At 43.6% G+C, this 14,776-nt stretch overlaps 2 protein-coding genes across 3 annotated transcripts in view; one reads left to right on the top strand and one right to left on the bottom strand.

The window, feature by feature from the left end:
• Positions 1–807: 807 nt before the first annotated feature.
• The window catches only part of mfsd14bb (major facilitator superfamily domain containing 14Bb), a 19,523-nt gene continuing 5,554 nt past the window's right edge, over positions 808–14,776 (top strand). Inside the window, exons 1-10 of one of the 2 annotated variants that reach the window (XM_069683340.1) lie at positions 808–1,030; positions 3,636–3,728; positions 6,211–6,273; positions 8,189–8,316; positions 12,135–12,249; positions 13,289–13,507; positions 13,738–13,851; positions 14,017–14,088; positions 14,305–14,417; positions 14,667–14,764. In XM_069683340.1, the coding sequence (XP_069539441.1) occupies positions 974–1,030; positions 3,636–3,728; positions 6,211–6,273; positions 8,189–8,316; positions 12,135–12,249; positions 13,289–13,507; positions 13,738–13,851; positions 14,017–14,088; positions 14,305–14,417; positions 14,667–14,764 (1,072 nt within the window). In that variant the 5' untranslated portion in view covers positions 808–973. The remainder of the gene's footprint in view (positions 1,031–3,635; positions 3,729–6,210; positions 6,274–8,188; positions 8,317–12,134; positions 12,250–13,288; positions 13,508–13,737; positions 13,852–14,016; positions 14,089–14,304; positions 14,418–14,666; positions 14,765–14,776) is intronic. The other variant, XM_069683341.1, reaches the window with a different exon arrangement.
• lrrc2 (leucine rich repeat containing 2) overlaps positions 13,726–14,776 on the bottom strand; it is a 15,906-nt gene continuing 14,855 nt past the window's right edge. Inside the window, exon 11 of the mRNA XM_069683343.1 lies at positions 13,726–13,842. The gene's annotated coding sequence lies outside the window, so the exon portion shown is untranslated. The remainder of the gene's footprint in view (positions 13,843–14,776) is intronic.

Here is a 14,776-nt window from a genome sequence, read left to right as displayed (position 1 = left end):
AACTTTGATTTTAAAGTGAATATCTCCATCTACTCCTTTTTGATGGACTGATTGAAGATTTCTATCACTGAGCTTTTTATTCTAAAATGTTCTAACCGGAAGTGTCATTTATTATGCTTGTTGTCTTGACAGTGGTTGTTGTGCAGGTTTGCATTGAAGCCAAAAATTCTTCTACCGCCGCGTCCCGCCTTTCTCTGTCTTGCCAAATAGTGATCCAGGCGGATGTCGGCAGCACGCTCTGCTGGTTTGCCCTTCCTGCCAGATACTGAGACTTTCTGTTGACCTGTGTTCTCTCAAACCGAGCCGTAACAGTAAAATCGTTAAAGTGCGAACAGTATTTGGCATTTGTTGTGCACTGACATTTTAAATGTAACGATACTGAACGCTTCGTACGTTGCTAAGCTAATAATACACCCTCTGCATTGTAGTGTTAGCATCGGCACAGCAGGCGGCGCGCTCTCTATGCCGACAAGGAGTAACTCAAAAGTATGAGCTGACCCAGAGTCAGATTCCTGAGCCTTGAACTATAGCATAAAAATTCGAATTTGGATAAGAGCTGATCTGGGAGCAGCCAACAGTTCACTGTGACACACGTTGGAGGAGCCTCCGCGCGCCGGATAAAGAGTGTTCGATTTATTTATAAGATGTCCCCTTAGAGCGGAGTTTATCCTCTTTTCAACGGTAACAGAGCAAACTAACACAATAGAGCCGCCCACCCGGGAACTCTGGCGATGAAAACAAAGTGACGCAACAATCACAATCGGAGCAGAGGAATTTTGGTTTAATGCCCAAGCCGAGCCCCCCTTCACAGTTTTATCTCTCCGTTAGCGCGTCGACGTTAGCTTAAGTCCATGATAGCGCAGAAACGTATTAATAAATCACGCAGCGGGGCACCCTGGAAGTGACCGGAAAACCCCTGGAGGATGCCGAGTTATTCGAACTTGATGTGAAAATCGTTCCGGCAAGATGTGAGATGAACCGGGAGAAAACAGCGACCGAGGCCAACGACATCATGTTGGTCCGGAGCTCGGTAAGAAGTGCGCTAGCTTGGTTCGTTAGCACTGTCGGCTAATGTTGTTCTCCACAAACACGACAAGTTAACATACCGTTGATCTGTTGACAGCTGCTTGGTGAAATGGACAGACAGTTGTATAAAAATAGAGATGTCATTATCATTTGTTCTTTGCTAGCCGTTGATTATACAGAATGTTAACGCTACCAACCGTTGCCAGCTAAACCAGTTAGCTAGCTAGAGTGAAAGGTAACGTCAACTGGTAATTTAATCGTTCACATCCGTTAACTTAAGATAACGTGCTATTTAGGTCATTCGGGTCGTGTTTGATTCAGGTGGCACGTTACAGCCAACACAGCACTTATTCATGGGTCCAGACATTACCTGTCATTGTTATCTGTTCGTGGAATGGAAGTTAAGTAGTCAGATGTTACCTGAAGACAGTTTGTTCTCACCTGAAACTAAAGGTGTAAGTTTCTTTTCTCCAAATGTGAGGACACATTGTACTAACGTGTGGGTGGGTGGGTGTGAGCGTCGAACACTTTATTTCCTGTATTATGGTGTATTTTCTTTGCATCAAAAACGTTGGAGACATCTTTATTTATCTAATAGGAAAACGCACAGAAATAGTTGATTAATCGAAACAATACAATTACTGGTTCTTCCTGTACGAAGTTCACATTCTAGAATTAAGTTGCCATTATTCACATGCTCATTTAATCCTTGAGTAGTTTAATGTAACGTGCCCAAATCAATGAGAATGAATACTGTTTACTGCTTCACTTCAAATTTTGGTTCAAATTTGACTCCCTGTCCCCTGAAGGGATTATGAATTAACTTACAAATAACTACAATTAGTTCGTATTGTTTCTTCTTTTCAGTGCTTGTATTCAGGTGAGGTTTAAGCTCAGAGAGGTTTTTTTGCCAATAAGCGCACATGCATATAGACAGAAGCACAGACACAAAGCATAAGAAATGCTGTTAAGCTGCATAATTCTCAAGTTTGTGTTTGACCTAAACTACAGCCTGGAGTCTTGTCCCCTTTGTCCCTGTCCAACTCTATGACCTTGCCTGGAACTTTGTGGTAATTAAATGCACCTGTGTTTGTCCACAAAGGTAAACACATGATGTAGAAAAGAACTAGATTTTAATGTGTTAATGGTATTTTTCTTGTGTTAAATTTGCATGTAATTGACTCCTCTGTCTCTCTGCCAGTTTAGCATTTCCAGGCTGCTCATGAGGGAATTACATGGACATTCGACATTTGACGTGAAGCTTTAAAACAGTGCAGCTTTGTGTACTGGATGCCTCTACTGTAGCTAATGTTTAAGCAATAAAGGAATAAATATGGGACAGTGACCTCTTAATGGAATCATGCAAATGGCAGTAAACATGTCTGCAGTAACCATCTCATTCATCCAAATGTGCAGTGAAAGATGTGAAATACCTTCATCTGCACATCCAAAGAGTCAGTTTGGATTAAAATCCTGTGAAACTGAGAGAAGAGCTACTCCCATGGAGAAGCAGACACCAGAGTGTTTGCACAATACATCTTTTTTACAAACTTGTAATATTGTTTCACATTCATTTTCAGTCGTCTCAGCTCTAAAGTTTCATTTTGACTTCACATGAATTTCATATTTCTCTCAACCGATTTGTTCTGCAGCTCACAATAGAAGGAAGGCAAACACTACTTTGATGCTGCATACTGACTCTGCTGTTGTCGGTCTTTAGTGGAAACCAATGAGACCACATCCGATAGTTTCCTCCGCCTCTCAGTTAGAGATAGAATTAGAGTCAGACTGATCCAGGTTCATATAGTAGCTCAGATGTTCCAACACAACTCAGTAACATGTAGCTCACCTTCAGACTGTAGGTTGTTAAAGCTGCTGGTTTAAAGCACGCTGTGTACAATCACTCAGTCAGTCTTTCCTTTATATAACAGACACTCAGTGTACTCTTTAGTGAGCTTTCAACTGAGATCATTTTCCAGCATCATTGACAGCCGTGAATCGATTGTCTTTCTTTGACCAATGAGGTCATGACTTTTTGTCTTTATTCATACACAGCTCGGCTGAATTGGTCAGATTATGTCGGTAATATTATTTAGACAATTAGTGTATCTGTTAATGCTTTATTTTTAAAGGTATCTGCCCTCTTTGGCACTCCTGGTGAATTTACAGATGTGTGTAGGCAGGGAAAGGACTGTCGGGCATCCAGAAGGGTGTACAGTTTAGACTTTGCCTGGACATTAACTTTGCTTTGATTGGCTTTCTCTGTGCCTCAGTGGCCTTTTGATTTGGAGTTTGTTTTGATTTTTATTAGTTGGTTTCAGGACAAATTGCCATTACAGTAACTTAAAAACATGAGAGTCCATGTAGCCTGTAAGTGCTCAAAGTCTCCGATCCAGTGCATCAAAAGTTTCGCTCTTTTCCGGGTCACCAAAATGAGAAGAAACAGTAGAGAGGTCGAGTCTGATCCATCTTCCCCTAATGTAAGCATGCAGTCATCATGTCAGAGTAAACAGCTGGTCGGAGATGTAAGAGGAGATAGATTTGTACAGGAAGTGAGGTTGTTTCCCACAGATGAATACTTGATGTTTCTGCCCCTCTTCTCGCCGCAGCACGGCCGCGGCCGAGCCAAAGTGACTCATGCGGTGGTGGTGATCTTCCTGGAGTTCTTCGCCTGGGGGCTGCTGACCACACCCATGCTGACCGTGAGTGAACACACACCTGAACCTCAGCATCAACACACACATCGCCTCATACAGAAACAAACGTCACCAGCCGAGTCAGTTTGAACACAGTTTCATGGTTTCTTTTAACAATCGGATCTGGTCGACTTGTGCATTCCTCCGTCCTCCAGTATTAAAGGATATGTTCATATTTCCCAGTGTTTCTTTATTCCGTGCTCACGTGGTATTTTGAACGTTTAAAGTTTTTGGTTAATCTGTCTGACTTCTTAAGTTATCACGCGGCTTCAGCAGTTTGACTTATTCCAGCAAGTTTCCTCCAAAATAAAGTCTTTGTGTTTCCACTCTGCGTTTCCTGCCAAGTCACAGCAGACGGACAGTAACTTTGGATGAAAGCCATTTTATTTCTCAGACTGTAGGAGGCTCATTTCAGTTTTTAACAACCTTTGAAGAAGTCTTATTTTACACAGAATTAGAGCAGAATGAACGGTAGCAACAAAACAGCAAACAGCTCCTTCAGTGTTCTCAGAGTCCTGTGAGCGTCGGTTTGAGACGGACTTGGTAAAACGTGAATGTGTCCTTTAACTGAATATCTGATAAGAAGCAGACAGGACTCTGAGAACAATACCAGTCCTTCAAGTTGAAGCAGCAGCGCTCTGTGCTTCACTTCCATCATGAAACTGGAAAATATAATCTGATTATGTTGTATTAATACAGTGTTTGATAAGAACTGGTAAATGTATCACATGCAGTGGAGCACGGGAAAGCCTCTGTTGTGCGGCAGCTGCAGTTCAGAGAAACAGAACATGTATGTGAGATGTCTCAGTTGTTTTTATGTTGAGGGGAAAAGTCCAAAGTCCTTTTGTAAACTTACAAGTCATGTTGATTATCTCAGATTATTACTGTATTAAGGCAACAATCAGACGAGTCGAGATCTGTGATTTTAACGTTTATCAGGTACAGAGGTTTCTAAAACTCTGAGTTCACAGAGGATAAGTTTAACCTCAGAGTCCATGTCACAGTTAAATAGCACTCTTTACGTCACAAAGTCATTCACCAGGAATGTGGCCTTGCAAATATTTGCCACACAGTCGGGGTGTGTTCAGTACAGGATGTTCAGTCAGGTATGCTACTGCGTCGACTGGGAACACCATGCGACATGCAAACACTTACTGACAAATACTCTACGTATGTTTACAGTTGCACACGTGGAACAGAAACGTTTAGCCAAGCTCATGTAGCGTCGCAGTCTCGTAAAGACAAACACAACTGAGAGAGCTGGAGCGTCATCCTTCTCATTTAGATCCACTGTCAGGAGCATTATGGTTCCACAGTTCGTCATAGTTAGAGTAAAGTGGGTAATGTCTGTGGAAATATGGCAAACATGTTGTTTACGACATCACCTGAATGTGTCAAATGTCAGAATGAGACAAAACCAGAGTGGAAGGTGAGTCCTCCTGCAGCGTTCAGACAGCGGCTCACTGCAGGGTCACATGCTGCCCAGAGCAAAAACTAATGCTTATTTTTGGCTGACCGTCAGGGTCAGTCCTACACATGGGTCTGTATGTGACTGACTGACTGACTGACTGACTGACAGACTGACAGACTGACAGTACTTTCACAGCTGTAGAGAGAGAGAGAGTTGCGAAAACACAATGGTGGATCATGGAGCATATTGGACCTCCACTGACGCGACTCTCTGGGGCTTTTTACACTGCCAGTTCAAGGCGGGATTATTGCGGCTCTGTTACGTTCAGTCTTCTATGTAGAACACACGGAGGCGGAGTGGTGGGGCGAAGTCGTTCCGGCTCTGAGCCGACATCAGAGATAGTAACAGAGACGAAACGGCGTCTGTGTAAAGAGCAGAGCCGGCAGGGCGGAACAGCGCCGTGTGTGTGTATTTTAAGCACGCGCTGTTTGTTTACACGTCGCACACGTTTTGCACACTATTTAAAAACACACACTGGGGAGGCTTTACGCCGGCGTTGTGTGGGACAGTGTAGAATAACAAAGTTGGCATGAGGACGGAGCTTCGTTACAGCGCTGAGGCGGAACCGCAGTTTAAAAAAGGCTTCTGTCTATACGGCTCTGGGTACTTTGTCCTCCACTGTCCTCACCTACGTCCGCAGCGCGCACCTGCTTTCACACACGCTGTCGTCGGCCTCATAAGGACAGTCCTTGTAACACATGAACAACAACTACTGAACAAAGTGAGAGTCAGACGTGCTGATGCAGCAGTCTGTGTGAACAGAGGAGGCACAGTATGTGTTACAAGTCTGCAAAGTAGATGATTAATAAAGCTCATCGTTGGAACACTTTCTTAACTAGTCAAACAGCTCTCTCATTTTGATGCCATTTAACACAGTTACTTTTCAAGTGTGTGAGAACATTGAACCTGTGTGAGAGTGTCTAAGATGTTACAGACAGTAAAACATGTGTTGTTGTGTTGAAACAGTTTGTTTTCAGGAGATGCAGAAGGCCTGACCTTGCGTTGTTGTTGTTTCAGGTCCTCCATGAGACGTTTCCTCAGCACACCTTCCTGATGAACGGCCTGGTTCAGGGGGTGAAGGTAAGAGCTCTGTCACAGCACCAGCACAAACACATTTATATAAAACTATATGTATTGAGTCAGAAATAAAGGACAAAGCACAGGTGAACATAAATACAGTGTTTCAGCTACATTAAGCTGTGTGTGTAACACTGCCACACGTTCACCAAGCCACACACAATCACACATCTTCTATCTCAGATACACGCAGGGATAAACTGATCCAACCCTCCTTTACTGATTCTGATACCTGACCTCGTTTTACCTGCAGATACAGAGGACTGACCTGAGACCTGAGCTCTCTTTGTCCAACATTTGAAACCTGTGTGGAGCTCTTTGGCACCGTAGTGATGTCAGCGTTACTGTGGCCCTTTGTGAGCGAACGAAAGAAACTCTTAATTTTAAAATTGCCAAAGAAACTGTAAATGTTGACGGGGTTTCTCTTTGTCGTTAACCGTGTCCCCTTTATTTCATGTTGTTCCCCCTTTTTTTTTCTTACATTTGCGAATACCTTAAAATAAAAGATTTTACATGGACACAGCTAGCTACTATAACAATCTACTGATAAGCTGTCTGGTCTTCACAACATCACACAGCATTGAAATATCTTAAATTAAAATATACACGGTAAATGCAACACTTTTGTTTTTGCTCACATCATTCATGTGTCGAGCGAGCTCTCGCGTGTCCTCGCGCACACGCTTTTGGTTACGAGCATCTTTGAATGCAGACGTCACTTTATACTATGATATGTTAATAATTAAATTTAGTCTCGCCGAAACGCGCTAATACAACAACCGTGTGGTAATGATGGCGGAGAATTCAAGTCCCAGCCCGGCCGGAGAGAGAGAGAGTCTCAGCCCCAGCGTAACAGACAGGTGTAGTTATGTTAATGTCAATAAACGTGTCACAGCACAGCTCGCTCGGAGCGCTGAATGTCCGTTCTACCGTAACTGAATTATTTTATCATAATAAAATAATTGTGTTAAAATAAATGAATCTTTACAAGTAAGTTTGTCTCTCGTTGTGTTGGTCAGCCCTCGTGGACATATTGCACAAAATTAGATATTAAAATAGTTGTAACCTTTGTGTGTTTTTAGAAGAACCGAAAGTCGTTTCTGGCCCGTTTTGACAGCAGAGTTTAAATTTGTGTAACTGAGCGTTTCTTTTTTGCAAAGACGATCCTTCATCCTGACAGGTGCAGCGTGTGAAGATGCTGATTATCACACAGCCACAGATGTTACAAGTTTAAATGGAGCGTGCTCCGCCGACCTGAATATTAATTTCAGAACCATCTGTTGCCTCCACTTTTACAAGAATTGAGCACTTTATCGAACCAGCCTCACATCTGCAGACGAGTTAGGGGCTCCACATCCGGCGTCTTCACCTGCAAGATCGTCTGAGATCTCCTCGACATCTGTGGTGTTGTGTGCTAAAACTCCACAGTTCAGAGAGGCCTTGTTGGAGAAAGTTGTCATTTGAGTGCATCAAAAAAGTCGTAGACTTTGGATTGAAAATGTTCAGATACCATTTTTTGCTGATACAAACTCCTACACAGACCTGCTGATGTCTGATACCACAGTTCACATTTTGTTTGAGGCATTTCCAGTACTGGTGTCTTTAAGTTCAACTCATTAAAAAAGGTGCAAATTCAAAAAGTAAAGTTTTATATTTTTGTTCATTAAGATTAAACAACATTTGACACAACGAGGCAACGTCATGAAATCTCCTGTTTTGTCCAAATAGGATTCAGTTTGCTTTAACAAGAGACCAAGAAAAGCAGATAATTCTCACATTTGAGATCGTTGCTCCGTCACGTTTGGTTAAATGATCCGTTTAGTAGTTTAAATGTATTCCACTGATCAGTTAGTCGTTCACACATGAGTTCTTTGATATATGTACAGGTGCAGAAACGTTGTTCTGTGTTCCTGTTCAGGGCTTCCTGTCGTTTCTGTCGGCTCCTCTGATTGGTGCTCTGTCAGACATCTGGGGCAGGAAGTCCTTCCTCCTCATGACCGTCTTCTTCACCTGCGCCCCAATCCCCTTCATGAGGATCAGCCCATGGTGAGCCAACAAACAGTGTGTGTGTGTGTGTGTGTGTCTGTGTGTGTGTCTGTGTGTGTCTGTGTGTGTCTGTGTGTGTGTGTGTGTGTGTGTGTGTGTGTGTGTGTGTGTGTGTGTCTGTGTGTGTGTGTGTGTGTGTCTGTGTGTGTGTGTGTGTGTGTGTGTCTGTGTGTGTGTCTGTGTGTGTGTCTGTGTCTGTGTCTGTGTGTGTGTCTGTGTGTGTGTCTGTGTGTGTGTGTCTGTGTCTGTGTGTGTGTCTGTGTGTGTGTCTGTGTGTTGCAGCTGATTTCTTTACTTGGACACTAATCTTTATTTACAGATTCTACATAGATCAGAAATGTAGCATCTGTAGGCAGGGACGTGGATTTTAGGGATGGCAAGTTTTGTTGTTTCTGTTTGTAGTCCACTTGTAGTCCGAGTAATATTGACCAATCACGTATCAGCAGGCTGCGGCGTATGCAGGAAACAGTCCGTGAGGAGAACAAAAACATCCTGACTCCCATCAGCTTCAACGATTTAGCTTCTAATGAATCTCTAAAAACAGACATCTGCAGCAAGTTCAGCAACAATCTGTTCTAGGTCTGAAATTCAACTTGAGACAAATCTGCTGGACGCTGTGTCGAAAGCTGTTCAGCGGTCAGATTTCCTGACTTCCCTGAATGCATCAGAAATGATCCGACCTCCGTTCAGCAAACTTGTCATGTTAAAGTAGTTTTCTTCTCCTCTTGAGGACAGACCTGAAAGCTTCATGTTGACCTGTTACTAATCTGCTTCATGATGTTGTTTCAGCAAACTGAAGAGCCGTTAAAGTTTAATAGTCTGAGTCTTTGAAGCGGTGTGAGGAAACAGGCTGATAAAGATGGAGGATGTAAAAACAAAAGATTTCACTGTCCTTAAAGATTTAGTTTTTGCTTTCTAGTTTGAGCGTCTTTTATTGGGATTAAAATGAATAAATGTTATTTCATTGACATGCTTCACCTGCAGTTCAGACTTCCTCTTTCATGCCTTCAGGTCAAATATAACAAGCAGCTTCTGTGTGCGGCTCGTCCTCTTTGTTAGTTTGTTCCTGTGAATTAAACTGACATGAGATCAGACCAGGTTACAGAGCAAACTCTACATCACTGCTTCTTCTGTTTACTAAGACCTGACATGTCTCCTGTTTATCATTGACTCTGAGGGCTCGACTAACAATCATTTTCACTATTGATCCTTTGAGTCCAAAGTGACGTCTGTAAAAGTGTTTTTGTCAAACCAAAAGTCCAAAACTCAAACTTTTCCTTTTAAAAAGCTCCTGTTGGTGTTTTTGTTTTATAAACGAATGATTTGTCCTTTTAAAGACTTTTCTAAGCACTATTCACATCTTAGTCCAACAGGAAAATAAGTCTGAATAAATCTGTGTTTAAGATCAACTTGTAGGTAGAATCCAGAGTGTTGATGTCAGAGTGATCTTCAGGCCTGCACTGTCTCTCAGCGGAGTCTGACTCTGCAACGATCAGTCGACTTAATAAATGATTCTATCCACTGAAAATCAATCTGCTACAATTCTGATCATCATTAATTCATTATACATCTTTTAAGAAATACATCAGTCGTACTCCTTGCTTCATGTTCTCTTTCATGTCACATTAAACTGAATATCTGATGATGTTGGACTGCTGCTCGGACAAAGCAGCACATTTGATGACATCATCTTGGACTAGTTTTTCACCGTTTTTTAATGTTCGGTGTTACTGGAAAGGAGGGAAAATAAGGGAGCGGATTTCGGATCAAATAATTTTGTGTTAGCGCTCATGTGAGTTCCTGCTGGGTGCGTCTGGTCGGGGTGAGACAGAGGTGTCAGGATGGGTCTGTGTCAGGTTCTGTCAGGGCACAATATTCTTCCTTCTCCTTCTTTGCTCTTGTATGCATTCATTCAGACATGCAGCAGGTGTGTTTAACAGGGTTTGAGCAAAAGCTTTCTACTCTGGAGGGGGGGGATTCGGTGGGGATCAGGTGCTCTGATCTGCTGTCCCAAACTAGCCCAGCCTTCTGGGACCACCCAGACATCAGGCCTAATACATCAGGGAGGTTTTTCAGGAATCGTCCAGAATAACCGATTTTCTGACCTCAAAACTTTAAATGGAGCGCTCATGTAGATCTCGTTTACCTTCATGAGAATGTTTGTTTGTTTGTTTTGATCCATATTTGAAAGGACAGCTGAGAACCATCTTTGCTTTGCCATGCTGGGTACAAGCGGGCCATTAGCCGCTAGCTAAGCTAACGCCACAGTTGTTCTGCTTGTGGATAAAGTATGAGCAGGTTCTGACGGTGCTGTTTCTATAAGTCTTCATTACAAAGGCTGTTAAAATATCAAGTCAGTGAGGTCCGGTCCTTCTAAGAAACACGTCAGTCTCTGTGATTCTGAAACTCTAACATGACCCTGCGATGTTGCTCAAACACATATGCACCTCAGATATTCTAGGCTTTGATATAATTTGTGCTATTACACTAGATTTTCTGTTTATTAACTTTTGCACGTCACCTGCCTGGTGGTCAGTTGCAGCCCATGTGACAGCTCTCTGAGCTCGCAGAGTTACAGGAGGCTCTGCTGCGGCCCTCTGGAGTTTAAACCGTCACATGTTGTTCATGTGAGGGCCGAGCATCAGAACGCTGCAGAGCAGAGAGCAGCAGGCAGCCGCAGCATTGAAACACAGTCTCCTCTCATGCTGCTCTCGGCTCGAGCACAGTGTTCATGTGTTCCTGATGCAGAGCGCTCAGTCTGCTCGCTGTATTTCTTAGGAATATTAGACGTCTTGTGTATCCGTGTTTAAACTCCTACGCCTCTGGAATACAAGAAACGGCACAGTATATCTAGATAGCAGCTCAGGCTGTGAAAATATATACTCGGTTTTATTTTCAGCAAAAGTAGCTCCACAAGATCTGCTGATAATAACCCGATTCACGAGGTCGGTCTCATAGCTGCTTTACGTTTCACAAGCCCTCACGTCTGAATAACTCAGTTTGATGCCATGATGGCACCAGTCAAGAGTTCTGTTCTGCACCACTGATTACATAACACTGATGAGACCTGGACACTGCAGGAACTCACAACACATTTCCTTTTGACATCTTTTTAACTCCAAGTTACAGAGACAACTAGTGGTTATCGTTGTTTAATGTCGACCCCATTAAAAATCAGAAAACTGTAAATGACCATCACAACATCTTAGAGCCGAAGGTGATGACATAAGAAGTCTGTTTATGATACAAACATATTCTGTTTATTATGAAGGTGTGTCCAAGAAAAGCACATTCTCACATTTAAGAGCCTGAAACAATCAAATCTTTTAGTTTTCTCTTTGCTTTAAAAATGACCTTCAAAGATTAGTCAAAATAGTTCCAATAGTTTTACATATTTAGAGTAATTTCTGCAGCTTTAAGTGACGGAAGTCCTTCTAATAATCCAGAACAATGCATCAGTTTAAAGGTAAATGACACCTGGAATTCTCTTGGTTAGGGGCAGTTTGACAGGAATGTGTCACAGAAAAGTTTAAGATGAAAGAAGAGGAGTTTTAGGGTTAGAGTCTGCAGTGCAGAAACAATCAGTGCAAGTGTAAACATACAGTTTGAGCACAAACAGAGCGATATCTGTCCACAACAAACACATGTAAAGATTTTTGTGACTGCATAAAACAGGAAACAGTTTTTCACTTGAGTTTTTTATATTGTAACATATCATCTTGCTAACAGACTGCAGAATCGTAAGCGCTGATTGCAGCCCAAACACAGCCCTCGTCTGATGTGTATCTGAGCTGCTGTTTCTCTCTCTCTGTGTGCAGGTGGTATTTCGCTCTGATCTCAGTCTCAGGGATTTTCGCTGTGACCTTCTCGGTGATCTTCGCCTACGTCGCCGACATAACAGAGGAGCACGAGAGGAGCACAGCCTACGGACTGGTAACTATACTGCTCATTCATTACTGCAGGAAGTGAGTTCAGCTTTCACAGAACAACAACTCCCAGGTTGAAAGGTGGTGCTGTGATACCTGACTGAGTGTGATGTAATGCTGCAGAGTACGTACATACTGTAAAGCATATTGTGTGTGTGTGTATCATGGAGGTCCAGTTGTGTGCTCGCAGAGCTTCCTGCGATAAAAGAGGCCTGTTGTGAACCAGGGCCACAGACAACTCATTGAATCCATCTGTACACTTCCTGTTGTGCTTTATGTTGACGTGAAAAGACCAGCAGTGATCGAGTAAACTGACCCGAGCTGCTGCAGTGCATTGTGGTCTCACTTTTCTGCATGAAGGAGTCTTTGTCTTTGACTGCGACTGATGCTGTTTGATTACGGGCTGATTAATGACCGCACACACATACATGTAAACCTGTGGTAATCGGTTTCTAACAGCCACACCGGTCATGTGACCGCAGCATGTGACCACCAAAAGCTTCTCATAGTTTAATGAATAAAGAGAATCAAAGAAGCCGAGCTGCTTTGTTTTAATACATTTGTACACTTTACAAACACGTCTAAGAGAACAAAATACACTGGAAGTAATGGCTCGTTCCAACAGAGTCTGAAAGCGAGCAGTGATTAGCTGTTCAGCCTCGGCCAGGCACAGAACACGCTTCTCACTGAAGCTACTGATCAAATCAGAAACCATCCAGAGAAAAGCTCGAGAGGGAAGATGTGAAACTATACTGAAATGTTGTTTGGTGCTTAAAACCTCAAACGTCCAGCATCTTCTTATGGATGCTTAAACTTCAAAAATCAACAGAAGAATAAAATCTGGGACCTTTTTAAATGAACAATAAAATGATAAATCTTCAGCGTCATTGGTTTGTCGTCGAGACAGAAACACTAAAATCCTCCTGCACTGGACTCCTGTTTGGTTTAGTCCCCACCAGAGTTCACCTGAACAAAGTCACAGCGTCTTAAACAAACAGAACCAAACAGGTTGGATGTGAAGGCTGTGTGTTGTTGTGTCTCTTCAGGTCTCGGCAACCTTCGCAGCCAGTCTGGTGACGAGCCCGGCCATCGGGGACTACCTGTCCGCCAAGTACAGCGACAGCCTGGTGGTGTTGGTTGCCACGGTGGTCGCCGTGGCAGACATCGCCTTCGTGTTCTTTGTCGTCCCCGAGTCGCTGCCGGACAAGATGCGGCTGACGTCCTGGGGCTTCCCCATCTCCTGGGAGCAGGCCGACCCCTTCGCTGTGAGTGAAAGCAGCACAGTGTGACAGAAAGGGGTCAGGGGTCACGTGTGGGTCATGTTTTTATTAGTCCATGTATGAGAATGCTTCGGCCCCAAGTGCCCGATACACTGACAGGGTTGAATTCCCTCTAAGGAAGTGCTGATCTCTCAGGTACTCAGCTGATCACCTGACTGACAGATTGACAGCTGTACTGATGAGCTGTGTTGACTGCTGCTTGTTTCTGTGTTCAGTCTCTGCGTCGTGTTGGGAAAGACAGCACAGTGCTGCTCATCTGTGTCACAGTCTTCCTGTCCTACCTGCCCGAGGCCGGACAGTACTCCAGCTTCTTCCTCTACCTGAGACAGGTGACACACACACACACACACACACACACACACACACACACAGACAGACACACACACGATTTTAACTAGAGTTTTTGTTTATTGTTAATCATGTTTAGCTTTCTATGAGCTTCTGCCGAGAGTGAAGTGTTGATTTCTGAGTGCATCTGTTTTGTTCTGTTTCAGGTGATCGAGTTTTCACCTGCAGCCATCGCCGGCTTCATCGCTATGGTGGGAATCCTCTCTATAGTCGCTCAGGTACAGAAACATCCAGCTCACCAGGATGCAGGAAAAAAGCTATGTAATGTCAGGGGGAGTTTAAGATGTGTAGCTGACTGTGCTATAACCGTGTGTGTGTCTCTCTCTTCCCTCTCTCTCTCTTTCTCTTTCTGTCTCTCTCTCTCTCTGTCTGTCTCTCTCTCTTCCCTCTCTCTCTCTCCCCTCCTCCTCTGTCTGTCTCTCTCTCTCTGTCAGACTCTGTTCCTCAGTGTCTTAATGAGGACCATCGGTAACAAGAACACAGTTCTTATGGGTCTCAGCTTTCAGCTCTTCCAGCTGGCCTGGTACAGCTTCGGCTCTGAGCCCTGGTGAGATGTCCGCTGTGTCTGTGTGCAGGAGTAACGTTACGTAAAGTGTGTGTGTGTGTGTGTGTGTGTGTGTGTGTGTGTGTGTGTGTGTGTGTGTGTGTGTGTGTGTGTGTGTGTGTGTGTGTGTGTGTGTGTGTGTGTGTGTGTGTGTGTGTGTGTGTGTGTGTGTCTGTGCGTGTGTCTGTGCGTGTGCGTGTGTTTGAAGGTTGTTCTTCTGCTCAGCTCAGTTTTTATGAACGTGTGTTTCAGGATGATGTGGGCAGCAGGAACAGTCGCAGCCATGTCCTCCATCACATTCCCAGCTATCTCTGCTCTGGTGTCACACAGTGCATCACCTGACCAGCAAGGTCAGTATACCT

Source organism: Semicossyphus pulcher, unplaced genomic scaffold, assembly GCF_022749685.1.
Source record: "Semicossyphus pulcher isolate SPU_LCO1_2020_fin unplaced genomic scaffold, fSemPul1.0.p SCAF_6, whole genome shotgun sequence".
Classification (NCBI taxonomy): domain Eukaryota; kingdom Metazoa; phylum Chordata; class Actinopteri; order Labriformes; family Labridae; genus Semicossyphus; species Semicossyphus pulcher.
Note: the sequence above shows the minus strand (reverse complement) of the source record. Positions and strands in the feature narration are given on the sequence as shown.